The following is an 18,076-nucleotide window of genomic DNA, read 5'->3' on the forward strand; positions in this document are numbered from 1 at the left end:
CAAGTCAAGTTCACAATCTTCGACAATATTCGAGATTGTTTTTTTTTTTTTTTAATCAAATTAATAAATTTAATTAAAAAAAAATACAACATATTAAGAATTTTTTTGAAATTGATTTTTATGGTTAAATAGTTAATCCATAGTTTTGAGACTTTGGGAATTTGATGTGTGTATTTATGTAGAGAGAAGGTATATTGTATATATTATACTCTCTCATTTACAAAATATAAACAAATTATTTTTCAGAAAGAAATGATGAGCGCAATTAGCACGTACGAACCAATAATTAGAATTAATATGTAAGTTCAAGCGTATAAATGCTCGCAAAGGGGTGCAAAAAGGGCAGGACGAAGGGACGAATTAAGATGATAAAGAAAGAGAGCGAAAGAGATGGCGGGATAAGAAGCGACTCTCCTCATCTCTGAAAACTGGTCTGGTGCAGTTGCGGTCTTAGGAACAGAGGAGAGTCGAAGGAGCTGCATTCCCTAGTAATTAGTCTCACCCATAAATTACTGGCTATTTCGCGTCTGTGTTGGTCACGAGTAACACCCGTTCCCTCCTCCCATCCCGCCACGTTCCAACTTCTTCTGCTGCTCTTCCTACGCTTCTTTGTACTGGTGTTGGTCACTCAAAATTTCTCCCTCATGAAAATGATGTACGAGAGATGCAACGACGAGAGATGCTTACTCGTTATATCCTCTGACATTTTTTTCTTATACGTATTTTCCTATAAATTATTTCCTATATAATACGCTTCGGTATCTTTTAATTAAATATTACATATGATTTACATATAATTGATTTCTCTCTCTGTTGAATAAGAATTTACATAATTTTGTTACAAAATTTTACGATCGTCTACTACATCTCGGTTAAGCCTGTTGGAAACATGTCAACATTTTCTCTATGCGCTATCGCGTACGAAACAAATATCTAGATAAGAACAGATGGACTATTTAGCGACAGAAGATTCTAAGTGCCGGGAGATCCGGTACTCTCTATGGGAACGAAACGGGCTCATCTTTGCCGTAGGTCCGCGGACCTGTTCTGGACCGAGCGGATCTCTCGGGGCGCCGAAGAAAGGGGCACAGGACCCCGCTGCTAAATGAGCTGTAATATGGACCCCCGCTGAATCTCCCCTCTTCCCGTCGGCCCTCCTTGAACCATACTCCGAAACATTTCTCCTCCCTTTCATCGCCGCTTAAAACCACTCACGCTGTTTGGTCCGCCGGTTATGATATGACCACATGAGACGACTTCTTCTGCTGTCGACTGTTCCTGTAATATTTTTGCTTCCCGGCTCTCCTTAATTTTTTTTTATCTTCTGCTTTTTCATCGCCGCTATTATCGCTCTCGTCTCTATCACTGAGACCCCATCAATGACCGCTTCATTTCTGAGATCGCGCGCTCGGAAAAAAAGAAATACTTATGGAAATACTATGAGGCATAGAGAGAATATTTAAAGCGAATTATTATAGCATTAACTTTCTTTAAGAGATCAATTTGTCGGATGAAATTGAGTTTCTGATAAGCCATTATTTATTGACATTAAATTAGAGATAAAAGCGAATAGATCTAACAATATAAGAAAAATGCCGTTATTGAACGAACTAGTTCATAGTTTCTTTTCCTGACTATTATTCCTGGAAGTAACGGCGAATGTGGTCGTGACACCGAGACCTATTTCTTACAATGCTGTTCGGTCAATGAAGCAGTTGACCCACGACTTGCCGGTCGATCCAGCAATTAGGCCAATCATTCGATCGACGTTGCAATTCGTAAGTCGATCGATGACACGGAAACGTAAAGGATTATTTAAGCTTTTAATAAGACTCTGTTTTGTTAGTTACGCGAAAATATTTTTCAAGGTCGACACGATAAGTATCCGTTTTTTTCTCACATACCGCACGCTACGATTATGAATGACGATTCGCGGAATTAAAGTCGATGAGCTGTTAACGTTTCTCAGCTCATTAGCTAGATATAACCATTATATTATGTAGGCACTAAGTTGGATGTATAGATTGCAAAATATCATCATATAGCAGTAAACATTATCTCGAAAGCTATAATTATCGTAATAACGTCATATGTAATAACGGCCATTAAAGGCGTGAATGTTGCTGCCGAAATGAAACGATGTTAGGCTCGGAATCTCGCATGTGTATTATTGAACCGCGTCTGCTGTAATAGAATTCGGAGCGGCCGATACTCTCTGAAACGGTGAAGTGCTCGGGAACCGGTAAAGGCTGCGGCCGCGAGCGCTCGCGGCTTTGTCGTGGCGGCGGAGATGAAAAGGATGTAGCGAGCCACACGCCGACAGCTTAAGCCCTCAATAGCCCTCTACGATGGTGCAGCGTGTACCGAAGCCATGATACGGCGGGAAGAGGCGAGATGGAAGGAGCAGGTCGCCGGTCGAAAAGGAGGAAGAGAAAAGGAAGCGAGGGTGAGATGCGAAGAAGGGACCGGCCATGGCGAGGCGGTGGCGGCGGGGGACGAAGGGGGAGACGAGGCATGAGACGGCTACCGAGAGAGCGGAGAGCTCGCCTTCACAAAGCATCAGAATGGGACTTACCGGGCCCCCCCCCCCCCCGTTATTAGTCCTTACTCGTTTCGTACTCGTATTGGTAAGGGTCTCGTGAGAAAGAGAGAGATCACAGATCTCGCGCGCGGATATACGTACACACACACACACACACACACACACACACATACGAATCGCTCTCATGTGAAGGCGAACGATGGCGCGGAAAATGTCAGTGTCATCGATACCTGCTTTTCTCGTGGCGCTTGCCGATCTGAGAACTCATCATCCGGTAAGAGTTCTCTTTGTCGCGCTATTGAAAAGGAAAGAGGGATAGAGAAGAACGACACGTCGAGCGAGATTCGCTTGACAAGGTGCAGAGAAATCTTTATTACGGGAATGAGAGGATGAGAGGGTAGTAGAGGGATGAAAAGGTATATTCGAGCATAGGATTGAGATCTCTTTGGATAAGCCTTCAATGGAATCTTTTATTTTAGGAGCAATCATGGACTTGCAGTTTTCCTTTAGCTTCTCACCGAAAATTTCGTTTCGTTATGTTATCATGACGATAAAATAATAATTATTCTTATAAATAATAAACATATAAATTAAAATAAAATTAAGTTTATACATATATATGTATATATATGTAAGTCTTACAAACGTTACTATATATATATATATATATATATATATATATATATATATATATAAACATTGCTATATATATTTTTGTAAAAAATACAAACCGGAGCATTTATTTTAATATACTTATATATTTATTACATTTGTCTATATTATAAATATATATATATGTACACATCATATATTGGACCATTTTTTAATATTCTTTTAAAGTTATATTCTTTCTGTGTTAACGATTCCGTTTAAATACTATCGTAAAATACTATCATTCGTGTCGGCTAGCGTTGATCACCTTGACATTGCGCGTTCGAATCGGAAAGATCGAGGCATATGATCGTACCTCCCTCCGTGGGATCCTAGGCATTGGAGCAGAGAGGAGCCTACGCAAGCGTCTTCTCGTGCCCAGCGGGTTCCGTAGGCGAGTTAAAAGAGGAAAAGAGGGGTTCGGTTGCGACTCGTTGCCGCCGAGCGGCGCTCACCTGCCTAGTCTGCAACAGTCTCATACAGTTCGCTCCGGCCAGGAGCTTCGCTGGCGATCGCAGACATCTCTCGTTGTCTCCCCTACCATCTCGATTTTTCCACCTCCGCAGGCTCTCACAGGTTTTCCACCCTTCTTTCCCCACTCTTCTTCCCTCTCTGCAATTTTCGTCCTTGCGTCAGCTTCCCTCCGTTCCCGTTCCCGCCTACAATTTTTTGCACGTGTTACACGAAATTTGCGAATCTACTTTTCGCGAGCGATCTGTTTGAATTTGGAATTGAAAAATCTTCAACGTCTTCTCTCAAGGGGATGGTCTCCTCCTCGAAAAGATTGCATCTCTTCGAAAGACGGCGAAATCGAAGATGCACCCGTTGCCAACTTCGGTGGCGGTGATCTCGCGGCAACGGTGGTGACGGTTGTTATGGTGGTGGTGGTGGTGGTGATGCTGGTACATGGTGAAGAAGAAAAAGAAGAAGAAGAAGAAGAAAACGGTGTATATTGGTGGGGGCAGCTCTTCTCTCTACTCCTCAGAATTCCGTTGGTGGGGGTAAGGCAACACTCAAAGATCGTGGTGACGTAGTTCTGGCAGGAACGCGACGCGTTTTTGTCCACGTAGCAAGAAAAGAGAACTTTCCTCGTCTGTGCCTTACATAGTCGGCACTTTTGAGAAAGAAAGAACGAGAGAGAGAAAAGAAGAGTAAAATACGGAAGTAGAGAAAGCGAAGAGAAGGAAGAGGACGTCAAATACTTCGACAGACACAGAGAAAAAGGAAGAGGGAGCTAGCGAGAGAGAGAAAGAGCGAGAAAGAGAGAGAGAGAGAGAGAGAGAGAGAGAAGGAAAGAGAGAGGGTGATTGAAGTGGGGGGGAAAAAGAAGAGACAGATGATTCAAAGGACCGGAAGTCAGTGGTCCTCTCTCTTCCGGATCTTTCTCGAATTGCGAGCCTCTTTTTCGCAATCTTGAAGAGGTGTCTCTTGCAACAAATTTTACATCATCTTCAAGCATCCGCAGTGCGATATGATCACAAGCGCACACCATGATCGTCGTGGTAGCGTGATTTTTGAAGACCTTCGCTTCGCAAGACATGTCAAGAAACGCAACATAGAGAATAATATTCTTCGATAAGAATCGAACGCAACAATTGAGAGAAACGAAGAACTTTGGGGGTGTCATCAAATGAGTCTTCGGCAAGAAATGTGATTGTTCTTCAATATTATTTTGTTGACATCGGTTCTGAAAAAAAATCTAGTCTATCAGGGAAACTGCGAAAATATCGGTGAAAATTGATTCAAAGATTTCAAGAGGAACCATGATACTTTACGAGCGAATAATCACACGTTGTGATGTCAAGTTTCATTGGATGGATTGACAAGGGAGTCGCGCGATAGAGGGGATAGTTTGAGTCAGTTCGCGTGCTAATATTCGATCACAAAGGTGTATTTAGTAATAGAGGATACACGCTGAATTTTCGCGGCGATTTGCTTCCTTTCAATTTCGTAGTTTATCAGCTCGGTGAATTCGTGAAGATTGTTGTCGTATTCAATTTCGTTTCGCAGTTTTCATCGATAATCAGTGAACAGACCGGGCAAAGGAAATATAATCGGTAATCTTCCGAAGTGTGCTATCAGGTGCGGAGGGGATGGAGATGCGTTCCGTTCTCGTGGCGATCTGCCTTCTCCTTGTCACTCCTATCACCGGCTCTTTCTGGTGAGTGGTTTTTGACTCCTCTCATTCTGCGATATATATTTGTTTTTTTGCTTCGGTTCTTGCTGCATATATCCATAAAATCATGTTTTTATGTTCGGTTTATAATAAATAAATCTAGTAGCGAACCAGCTAAATAGAATATGTCAAGGTTAGGTTCTTCTAAATGTTTTTTTTTCTTTTTATTACTTTTTTTTTAACGTGAGTAACTTATTACTTGGTTTTTCACTCTGTACTTCTGTGCCTTAAATGTGATCGCCTGATTTTGAATTTTATTTGTCTAATCGAAGATTGCAAACAGTCATGACACGAGATGATTGACATAAGATAAAAGAATCATAATCTTGCATTGCGTGCACAATGAGAATTTATATTATACCTTGCGAACAAAGAAAAAAATCTTCGTACAATACCGAATTCGGTTTTATGAGCCTGACGTAGTAGTAAATGAAAACGTTTCTCACTATTTTCAACCTGATTATCTTAACGCTGGGTCACGACGGTTGCCTTCACGATAGGAATAACAACGCGTTCTCACTTCCCTCGTCGAAGTCTCTCAAAAGTGAGATAAAGAGTGACACGTAACAGCTCGGCATGTCCTTAGCACCCGTAACACGTGACGGCCATAAAAACGAGGGTTAAAACAAACATAAGTTATATGTATCTGGTATCTCTGGTAGTCCGCATTGCTTGCGCTAGGTAAGAAAAAAAAAGGAAATATAATTCCTTTAAAAAAAAGTCCATTTAAGATTCGTGTCTAACCTGCTGTAACGAATCTAGATACGAGCGATACGTTTTGACGCGATTCCGCTGACGTCACTTCTTTATTTATCGTCACAATTTTCTCTTTCTTACGCAATTATTCGCTTGTGTTAAATTTATTATCAAAGTACTATATTTTATTTTGCCCAGATAATATACAATATTTATTAACGGCCTCGTTAAATGTAGCAAATTGTATGATAAAATTTTCACTGTGTTTAACATCATTTTTAAATAATTGCTATTTTTGCCCAATTGTACGATTGTATCTTAAATCTTGCACAGCCGTTGCAATGAGTTACATACGAGATTTGTCACTTAGTTGTATTAATGCCAATACTTGGTGAATGTGAAGAACTAACGAGTGCGCTCCAGTTTCGAGGTGCGTCATCTGGGTTATCAATTACATCGTACGTTACGCGCATGTAAGAGATGAGTAATGGCGCTATAAATCCTCCTTTGGTAGTTATCCATGTTCTTATAAGCAGACTATGTCTCGAGATTTATGGCTTCATTTTGTGCTAACGTGTAAGTCTCTTATTATTGGCGGCGCGCGCAAAATGCTTCTGTAGATATCTCTTTATATCTAAACAGGATCATAAGTGAAATCTTGCCTATTTATAAAATTACTCCACTTCCGCTTGTCCTTAAAATATACTGTCACGACTTCGTTTTTGTTGAGGAACGAAATTTTCTGGAATATCGAACGCAGCGCAAAATCAGGTGACACTTTCGGTAGCTGCGTGGCTGAAATCCAATTTATCTTGACGAGTACTTAATAATAAATCACTCTGTCATGCGACACATTTGCTGTGTACTACACTTTGTTATGCAAATGTTTACACGATGATAGAACGTTATCGTGCCCGTGTCACTCGGAATTACACAGCATCCGGAGACGGACCATCTCGTAACTATGTTTTAACGAGCGTAGCGTGAACTTTGCGTGCATTATAAGAAAGTGAAAATTATTTATATACATAATTACTATTATCTATCGAAAACATAATAAAATTAATTACTACATACACGACTATTAAATAAATGTTATTAAATTAATTTGAATCACGCGTGAATCGTAGATTCTTTTTTTTTGTGTCACAAATAGTGATTTTTCGAATACGACGAAGTAACCAGTATTGTTCAAAGGATATCTCTTAGGGACGAAGAAGGAGAGATCCTCTCGAGATCTGTTAAATATTTGTTTTCGATTTAAAGCGGATTTCTGCGTTCTGACGATGTTGTGAGTCTGCACCTCGTTGCTTTCTGGCTCAGCCGTCGTTCACGGTGTGTTTGATAAATATATTAGGAGGAAGATGACGGTTTGTTTCGATAATAACAGGTATTTAACAGTTAGAGTGGAAACTTTTGGTTCTTTTCTTCTCTGTGTACTTCGTTTATCATCTGTAAGTTAATCTACGGCTACTATCACGCATATGAAGATACGTATCGCATTGTTTTATTTTATTTATTTCAGCAGTAATCGCGTATAAACATATGACAGCCATCCAACTATAATCTCACATAAATAGATTTTATAAAACTAGAGGCATTTTATTTATATCTATGTACTCAGTTTTATAAATGTCAGCAAAAATATTCTCTTTTTAATAGTTTGTATTTTATTATTAAAAAAAGCAAAATAATTTCATTTTTTATTATGTATTTTGATATTGAAAATAGCATGGTCGTATTATATTACAGTGACATACAATGTAATAGAATATAAATAGAATCAATAAATTAATTTTTTTTTGTTTAACTTTGTTGTACAATGTATAAATTTTTTCCATATTTTACGTGAAAAAGTGATCTATAATTTTATACTTGCATATTGTATCAATATTTTTAAATTAAAAAGAAAATAATTTGAAATATTTTGATAAGTCAGATTTATATATATATATATATATATATATATATATATATATATATATATATATATATTTTAATCCCTTAATTTGTTATACATATAAGATTATATATATATTTCTTATATATAAAAAATATTTTGAAATCAAACAATGAAAATTCGCGAGAATATTTCCATTCGAAAGTCGGCGAGATTCGTCATCTTTGCGATCCTCATTCCTGCGGAATGCTATTCCTGCTCCGAAAATATCGCGAGGTCTATAAATCAGTCGCTCGTACGATCGTTCGTCATCGAGTTACGCATTACGCCCTTCTCGCGAGTCCTCCTAGGAGCTGGAGCCCCGATTATCCGATTGGAACCGGATTCCCTTTCGTCGATCGGCATTCCTCGGTTTTTTCGCGACGAATACTGCTCCATCTCTCTCTCGTTCTCATGTGCTCGCGCGAACGCCGCGTCCTTCCGTCCTTCTCGCGCGGTCCTCTGGGAACGAAAGGACTCGCGGAGAAGCCGGAGGAGGACGGGCGATTCACGAGGGGACAAAGACGACCAAGTGGAGGAGTAAAGAGGTAAAGAAGTGAGCGAGGATGGACAATGGTCTCGCTCAAAGCGTCACCCGTAAATCTCGTTGAGCGCGTATAATTTGTAAGTCGGCGGGAGCTCCCTTACGAGGCCCCCCTTACTCCCCTTTTCGTCCTCTGGCAACCGCGTTGCCTGCGTTTCTTCCCTTTCTCGCTCCGAGGACCGGAGATACACGAAGTTTGTTCCACGTTCCTACGCAGCTTTCGTTCCAATCGCGTATCCCTTGGCAACTCATGCATTTCTTCGGAGTGTTGCATGTTGATATACTACGCGATATACTATCGGTTTTTATATCGATATAGGGTAGAAAAATAATGCGCTCGGTCGTGAAACTATCAAACAATGTTATTTTTTATTTTTTTAAGATCTCGTTTTTATTCGAGTATCAAATAAAAAGAAATGACTATTATTAAAATATAATTAAATGAGAGACGTATTCTTTTTTATTATATAATCAGCTGTCAAACATACATACTGTGTTTACTTGGAAAAATGAAGGAAGTGCGAACTCTTTGCTAGCGCATAATATAGTTATTTTAAAAATATCAAAATCATATAGAAACGAGAGAGTTGATAGTCGCCGTCTGTTTCCGGAGTAACACGTGTTAATCGATCGATCAATCGAGAAATCATGTAAATATCCAACATAATTCTCTAATCATATAGTAGTGAATAATATATTATAACATATTCTCAAAAAATAATAATACAAAAAGACTTCTCGACAGTTTCCGCCTACGGTCATATTTTTTATTAATTGTCTCATTTGCGGTTACGTAGTTTCGTTGTAGTTTGCGATTTTGCCGTTGCTAATCTGCTATCTTGAATTCATTTTTGTGAAATTTCCGTGAAATTAAGAGAGGATTATACCGTGATTATCAATTATGTTACGGACCATTCCGATTTTCATACAAGGCGGTTATCGCGTCCGCGATTCGCGTTAATAAGTATACGCGCATTTTCACGCGTCGCTTCGTCTCTGTGCGTGCGTTTTCGCGCGGCGCGATCGAGCGGCGGATAGTCGCGCGAGATCGATCGCAGATTCCCGGTGCGTAAGCAGGTTCGAAAACGCACGGCGAGATAAATGGACCGCATCGATGTATCGTAACGGCGAGTCCCGACGATAATACGATAGCGGACTCGCGAACCCGGCCAATGGGCCGCGGTGGGCAGTCCGCGGCTACCATCCCGCTGGTTGGACAACCCGATCTGCTCCCCCACGCTCTCACCTGGACCATTCTCTCTCGCGCGTTCTCTCACCTGCCGTATATTCATAATCATAAGACTGGGCTCGCCGCGTGCGTGAGCGGGCGCATGCGCTTTTAGATACATCGCGGGTAGTAGAGTTATGAGTTACGGATTGCGAACACAGACAGACAGCACAGGTGTGGCTTTATTCACTTAAAAAATTCGAGTACACACGCGTGCAATTGAATGAGTGTGTTGGTGACGAGAATCTATATTATACGAGGATGTTTGATGTTTTCTTTTTTTTTTTTTTTTTTTTTTTTCTATACAGCTTGAACCACAGAAGCCCAGCGTTGGTTATAATGATCAGACTCGATACACATGCTTATTGAATTATTAGTTTAAGCCTTTTGATTCTTTTCTGTTTTTTTTTCAGTTACAAGTAAAATGATACGAATAGATATTTATTTGTTTGAAATTTGTAAGAAATTTATAGTCAAAGTTTTTACAAAATATTTAATATAAAAAATTTAAAAATGTATGTCAAGAGAAAATGTGATTGTACATTTGAATATAATACTTATAAATTTTTCGTTTTTTAATGTGAACAATATTTTTTATTCTTCTCTAATTCTTCGTTCTAATCGTTCTTTCTTATCTTTTTTAAAATAGAGTAAATGTACGCCGCAAGCAATTCATAAGTCATGATTTTTCGTTTGCCAATGCGCACGTACTTTTATAAGCGCAGATCAATATTAATGACGGTGGGTTTGTTAAATTAGATTAAATTAAAACCAATTTAATTATACACTCTTTATACTCTCTATAATAATTTATGACGCGTTTTGTGCAGAAAGGCATACTTAAGACAGGCTCATAATGTGAATATTATTAGTCCGTATAGCGCGTAATAATTCTGGATTACTATAATTACACAATGTAGTTACATGGTATAATTTTAACGTACCTAATTGATCGTAATCGATACGGAAGCAATGACGTTGGTGCTAAGGCTTATATATAATTATAGGTACGAATTTGATTCTCAGAACGTGTCAAGCAAGATCTAATATATCTTAAATTGATTATATTTTTTATTTAATGTGTTCAATTTAATTATGCAACTTTTCACTATATAAAATAACACAATTTGAATATAATTTATACTTTTATATATGTATTGTTATATATATTATTTATATATATATATATATATATATATATATATATATATATATATATATATTATAAAAATATCAAAAGAGAACGTTTCAAAGTGTAAGATTGCATATCTTTTTTCTATCTCGGAATACTTCTTCACGTGGGTGGCAACGTGAAATCCTTGATCTTTGCTAAAGCACAAATAGGTCGTCTTGCGATGGCAACGCGAAAACACGTATAATTCATCTCTTTTTTTCAACTGTTTATTCTGCTTGATATGCATCCGCCGTCGTGGATGCAAAATTTCTGAATTAAATATAGTGTTCCACTCTCCGGAGTCACATGAATACGCTCGATCATCCGCGCGACCTCCACTTGTGAGACAAAAATACGACACATGTATAATTCTCGTGCACTGTACATGTGAGATTGACAGATACATGCAAAATGAGATTTTAATAAGCATGTTTTGCTAAAAGAGTATTTGGTGATATTAAATATAACGATATTTGTTATGGCCAAACTGATTTTATTAGAATTTTAGTAAAAGTTTATTTATTTAGCGTAATCAAGTGTCAATAATATTGGAAGAGAAATTAGATCACAAAAGGCTTTATATATTATTATATGCATATATGTACATATACTTGAGCGGTCATTTAACGGTTATTGTAATTAACAAGACTGTTCAGTTAAAGCTGTAATTACTATCGTTACCGACAGTTTACGGTGACATTTGCCATAAGTACATTGCAGTAAGATGAGTCGTAAAACGTTTACGGATGATAACAGTGAGAATCTGCTATTTTAATTACGATTTTGTTCGAAGCTTTAATAATATCGCGATATCTCGGGCGAATTTAATCGACATAAACATCTTAGCGAGAACCAGACTTGCTTCGTTTAATCTCACTCTCGTCGACCACTCATAATTACTGTCCGCCACTTTATAATTTACGATTAATCTCCAAGCGTTATCGACCTTATACGAATATAAGTGCAATTTAAATTTGCAGTTGCAAATTCTTTTGGAATCTTGTCTATTTGCGTTCGCAAATTACATATTAAGAAATTATATAATTACTCTATTATAATAAATAATGTTCATATTGGTTTATTATTATTATTCTTATTAATACAAATTGTGAAATATTATTATGCCATGCATGTTGCATACTAAAACGTGCATAAAGAATAATGGTTTATTGCAATAAAATATCACAAACGATCTATGTTTTCATCGAGAAAACAAACTTCCTTCGAATACGCTTCTGTTTTGTGTATCTTTTCACAATTTTTCACCGACATTGTATACAATATTTAAACAGCTTAAGACGGTTCTCTCGTAGTTTGCCTTTCGTAGTTTGTTTTTTTTTCTTTTTGGCGAGCGGCACTCTAAAGAAATGCTCGATTTGTCACGACGCGGTGCATGTCAATCACGGCCGGGTCAAAATACGGCGGACATAATAACGGCAGTGAACCAGCAATGACACGGGTATCAGAAACGGGGTGGTTAACGACGGGTGTCCGCGGTTGGGAAATGAGACCCCTCAGCCCCTTGGCCCTCATACTCGCACACTGGCTCCTCTCTTTGCGCGAAACGCAGCATGGCGTGACGCAACAGCACGCACCACGTGCGGACCACGCACAATGCTCATAATAATTTCTCTCTTTCTTTCGCTCTTGTTTATTTCTACCCTTCTTCCACCTTTCTTTCTTCCTCTTTCTTTCTCATTTCTCTCTTTCTCTTTCTCTTTCTTCGCCTTGACCTCCCTGGAACTCTCGCGTTTGGTTCTTCTTTGTTACCATCGCACTTGTGTACTACTGTGCCTATATATGATTTACCAGACGTTCCCCTTATACAGTGCAAAATTGGTTATGGTTTCGTTGCGCCAATAGTACGGTGTTAATGCGACTTTATGTCGGGCGTGAACAAGTACGTGGTTTTTTTTTTTTCAATTTGAGCCTTCAGTCATTCTCCTCGTGTTTATACCATTCTTTTTCCATTCATTTTATTCTGTTCTTATGAAAGAAATATATGTTATATAAAAATGATTATTTTTATTACGATATAAATTTTTTTACTATGCTTTTTTCTATTATATTTGTAAATTATAATTTCATGTTAAAATGCCATATATTCAAAGTTTAGAAAGTAGCAATATTCTTTGAAAGATTATTTCGCAAGGTAAACATTTCGCCCATTGATAATACTGATATTGTAGATCATGCTCTTTTAATGTTACGTTTATTATTTATAATCAATTAATCTAGGTGTAACATAATTTCTTGCGTGCATGTTAAGTATGTTATTGGACGTGTCGTTGTATGCAATCATGATAGACTACGATCGATTTTGGTGAAATGCTAAATTAAAAAAAAAGAGGGAAAGAAAAAAGCATTATTCTTTATGCTTGGATGTGTCAGAAGAAGATTTTAAATTATTTCGTAGCGCGTGCGGGACGTATCTGCAATGTATGGAATTTTAAGATCTTGGCGCTATCACAGATCGCTCGAACTTTATCGGTCAGGCCCTATTATCGGTTTTAAAGGCGAACGCATACCGCGAATAATTCATTATGACGAGCGCGAAAATTCGCGCACGAATTCCGAATCCTCAACTTTGAAGAAGCTGATTAAAAATTCACACAATGTCGTGACGAGATTACGTATTCCTTTTTTTTTGCCGCTCGATTCGGCGTTCAAGTTTAAGCAAAGCACGAATTTTTCGCGATTCACAAAAAGAGACTATTTAAAATGTAACTTGGTCCCAATGACTCTTGCCATTAATTTGTTTGCAACGTTCTCACGTTGAATTGATTTATTTCTTTTTTCACTCATGGGTCTCGTTTCGTGTATAATCCCATGGTCTATTTTTCTTTCTTTGTATATGACTATCACAATCTTGATTACGTTGCAAATATCGTCTTATAGTCTAGATTTAAAACAAAGTTTAATTATAATATTATTAATTTATGGTCGCGAAGAAAGTGAATTAAAGTCGAGAACGGAACAGAACGGACACGTAAAACAAGCACGCGTGCCAGAACCACTTTGGCACATGTAAACTCAGTGATAAAGTGGTTTCGTTTCGTCGTACTATTCCTTTTCGTCATCTGCGTGGCATGACGCCGCTGTCTGCTCCATGTCGTCGAGCAACAAGAGGATGATTTAGATCGAACGTACATATTTAGCAGCCACGAGCTGTTGTGACTTTCTACTTCCGTTCTTTCATAAAGCTCTCTCTCTCTCTCTCTCTCTCTCTCTCTCTCTCTCTCTCTCTCTCTCTCTCTCTCTCTCTCTTTTTTCTCTCTTTTCTCTCTTATTTCATATATAATTATTACATATAATTATGTTTTTATAATCTGAAGCAAAAGTTTTCAATCTCTATTTTATTAATTGTATACATAATAAAATAATACTGAAAGTGAAAAGCTCGCAATAGAATTTTGCTAGCATCCAATCTTTTATATTAAGTATACCGTACAAAATTAAAGAAGTACTGATAAACTACTTGATCATGAAATTTCAGATTTTCTCTTTCTATCCCACTTCTCTTTCTGTCCCAATTTTTATTCGCGATTGTGCAAAATATTTGAGGAATCTACCTGTGAGCCTATCAACTTGTCTTCTCTCTTATTCTTTTTGCTTCTTTTCGCGGACTCATTCGCTGAGAGAAGCGATCCCTTTCTTTTTCCCGCTCTATGGCAGTTGTTCCTCTCTTTCTCTCCTGATCTTTTTCTTTCTCCTCCATTCGCCGTTCGTTCTGCAAACCGACCGGTGGACCGAAAGAGGCCAGCAACGTTGCTCTCTCGTCACTGTCTATCCGAGCAGACAGCGTGGAGCTGCCTTCGAGCAAAGTGAGGGCGTCTAATGAGGCAATAAATAAGTCGACCGCTCTAACCGGCCTCTCCACGCTTTTCGTTCGCGACGCGACGTGTCCATCCTCGAGTTCTTTTCTTGCCTCCGCGTACGCGAGGTGGGGTCCATCTCCTCGATTCTAGTCGGTTCTTCTTCTCCTACCCCTCAGGCGTTTCGCTGACTCGATTGTCGTCGATTAAACCGAATCTTTTTGTCGTTTTTTCGTCTAGTATAGCGGATCACGCGATATTTTTGCTTCGCAAGAAAAGAGGTATAACCATACGATTGACAGGACTGTTAAGCCTGTTGCGTTTTTAAATTCGATACGTTAGATTTTGTTTTTATTGTAATTTAGAAAGCGATAGGTAAATTAGAAATATTCTCGTTGCAAATACGTTGCTCGATGATGTAAAAATGCATATGTCGTGATGAAATATTTTCTTATAATTGTATGTTTCGTGTATCCAAAAAAAGTAAGTGATTTAAAGCTAAATAAAATTTTAAATAAAGAAAACTTTTGTTTACAATGTTTTTATTTTTATTTAAATCGATTTATTTATTTTTTGAATGACATCACTTTTTCTGTGATTAAATTTTTTTTTTATTTATCTTTATTCTATATTCTTTTCTCTTTTTTATTATTTTTAATTCTTTTAAATTAATTATTACATGAATACATATCTACATCTCTGACGGTTATCTTAAATGAAATGAATAAAGCGTTGATGTAAATATGAACAAATAATATTAATTCGTAGAAAGTTATGAAACCGCAATCGGTGCAGACGAATGGCAACGTAGCTCCTGACCATTCTAACTCTATTAACTCGTCTCCAGCGATATTAATAGAATGTATGTAAAACGTCTACGCAAGCGGCACTTCTCAAACGAGATGTGTTTATTATAACATTGTAACTTTATTATCCGTCCCGAGGATTGATCTTTTAGTATCGATGCACGGCAGCTCTGCCATTTATTTGATTAACCAGAATTAAATGTGCGCGGCCATTAAGAAACGATCTTTGAAGTCAAAAGGTCGAATAAACCTTCGTCTAGAGGTTACGTGTCGTCTTTACTTTCTACAGCATGCGTTATTTCGTCGAAAATTATCATTGAAATTAATAAAAAAATAGACCGATACACACTGTGATAAATTTTTACCAAGAGACGTCGAGTTTTATTTTAATTTATTTTTTACTTTGATTCGCGATTTAGTGGTCACTATTTTTAAATTGTTTAGGCCATGTGTGTTCTGATAGAAATCTCGTAATCGTTTGATAACGTCATAGCGCGATCATAAAATTCACGGCAACACGCAGTTTATAGCCACGCAGTAAAATATTTAAATATGAATATTATTTTATTATGTTATTTATAGATCTAGCTTATTAACATATTATATCTCCATTTTTTTATATTTATAGGACCAGAATATAAATGTAAATCATATTTTAAGATTTACACAAAACGTGAAAATCTAAAAATATATTTGAACAAGCAATCATGTGTATAAAGCTGCGCTTTAAACGTTTACCATCTTCTCAGTAGACATATCCACACTTCCACTTTTGCCCACTCCCATAAAATTCATCATAAGGTTTCTCTATACCATCACAATAAGCCACATTTAATACAATGTTTTACTTCTTGTGTACGCATAGTGCGACTTTTCTCGGAAAAGTTATATCTATGTCGCTCATTTATTATCTTGCGTCTAAAGGTTTCGTTGCATTCTCGCGCAGATTGATGCCGAGTCGAGAAATAGTACATGCGCTAGTTCCAAGAAGATTTCGCAACAGCTGGTCGCGATCTAAGAGAGTTGGGAAATAAGATAGGAGGTTAAGAAAAAATGAATCATTTGAGATGGCGTGATGAAAAATTAAAATTGCACTCGAAAGAAGGAAGATGTAGGAATATATTAGCAGAGCCGCGAGAATTAAGCGATATTTCTTGTTGAATATTGAATGAACATCCTGTATGATTTTAGAGTAATATGTTATATATGCAATTTTTGGTACGAAAACAAGGTACCGTTTTCTTCGAAGAATCTTCGCAACAGATTTAAGAAGCTTTGACGCTTGTCGCCCGTCAGACTCTATCGGGACCAAGGTTTTTAACAGGAATATCGACGAGTCGAAGTTCCTGCGGCTTGTAGTCTGTCAGTGGTTCTGATCGTCCCGCGAGACATTACATGCGCTATATTTTGCTTCGAGAGAAAGACTTTTTTCTTTTTCTTTTTCTTTTCTGCCATATCTCGTGCTGTCTTTTTATCTCGTTCACGAAATTGCTCTTCGAGATCAAGGAATTTCTCATGAATTTCCTTTGCGTATCGTCTCGTCTACCCTTCTTGTCATCGTCGTCGTCGTCATCGTCGTCATCGTTTCTCGGTTATAGTCGCCATTCTCAGAGGTAGCAATTCTCTTCGCCCAAATGACGATGTCACTCTCGTGCACGACTCTTCACGTCGTATTATCTCCATCGCTTCTTATTCCCCGGTCGTGCAGAACGAAAAGCGGACGAGCGAGGGGCACGTCGGACAGCGCGAGCAACCGTCCTTAACGGAATTATTGCCATTAAGGTCGTTGCATTCCCGAGAGGCCGTCGTGTGTACGCACCCCGGCATCCTACCGACGCAGAACTAATGATCTTAATTAACGTTTCGTAACGAAGGTCGCCCAGACTGTCCTCTTTCTTTTTCTTCTTCTCCATTTTCTCCTCTTCTCTCCCTGACCCTGCCTGCCGTCCGTAATCGTTTCTCTCTTTACCTTTCCGCCTTCGTGCTCGTCCGCGCTTCTTTCTCGCTCATCTTCCTACTTCTCTCCTCCTGATACTCTTCTACCTCCCAGTCGTCCTCCTCAACTTCGTAGTTCCCACCGCTCGTGTGTTCACTCAGAGTCCATTCCGCTTTATTCTTCTTTTTTTTTTTTTTTTTTTTTTTTCTACTCCCAGTGCAATCATCCGACCGTCTCTTGCCTCTTCGCACCCTCGGCATACCCGTTCGTTCTTTCTGTTTCTAGATCGTTTTTCCCTCCCCTAGGAAACATTTCTCTCTTCTTTACGGTTTCCTTTTTCGTTCATAGGACTGGCTACGTCGTCACGAGTATAATGCACCGGAGCTTTAATTATCGTAATGGCGTTAGCGTGTTCAGATTCGAGTATTGTACCTCCGAGTATTCTACCATCCGTGCAGCGTAATTGTCCTTTTTGCTTGCCTTCACCGAGTTATTTTCCTTCTCGTTAAAATCCACGATGCGGTATCGTGAATTTCCTCGTCTCATCTGTTACGGAGTTCCGCGACTTC

The 18,076-nt window shown here is 38.3% G+C and overlaps 1 protein-coding gene across 1 annotated transcript in view; it reads left to right on the top strand.

Annotated features, from left to right (window-relative positions):
- Positions 1–3,350: 3,350 nt before the first annotated feature.
- The window catches only part of LOC140668069 (protein Wnt-6), a 34,480-nt gene continuing 19,754 nt past the window's right edge, over positions 3,351–18,076 (top strand). The window contains exon 1 of the mRNA XM_072896641.1: positions 3,351–5,354. Coding sequence (XP_072752742.1) covers positions 5,287–5,354 — 68 coding nt within the window. The 5' untranslated portion in view covers positions 3,351–5,286. The remainder of the gene's footprint in view (positions 5,355–18,076) is intronic.

Source organism: Anoplolepis gracilipes, chromosome 7 (genome assembly GCF_047496725.1).
Source record: "Anoplolepis gracilipes chromosome 7, ASM4749672v1, whole genome shotgun sequence".
NCBI classification, from domain to species: domain Eukaryota; kingdom Metazoa; phylum Arthropoda; class Insecta; order Hymenoptera; family Formicidae; genus Anoplolepis; species Anoplolepis gracilipes.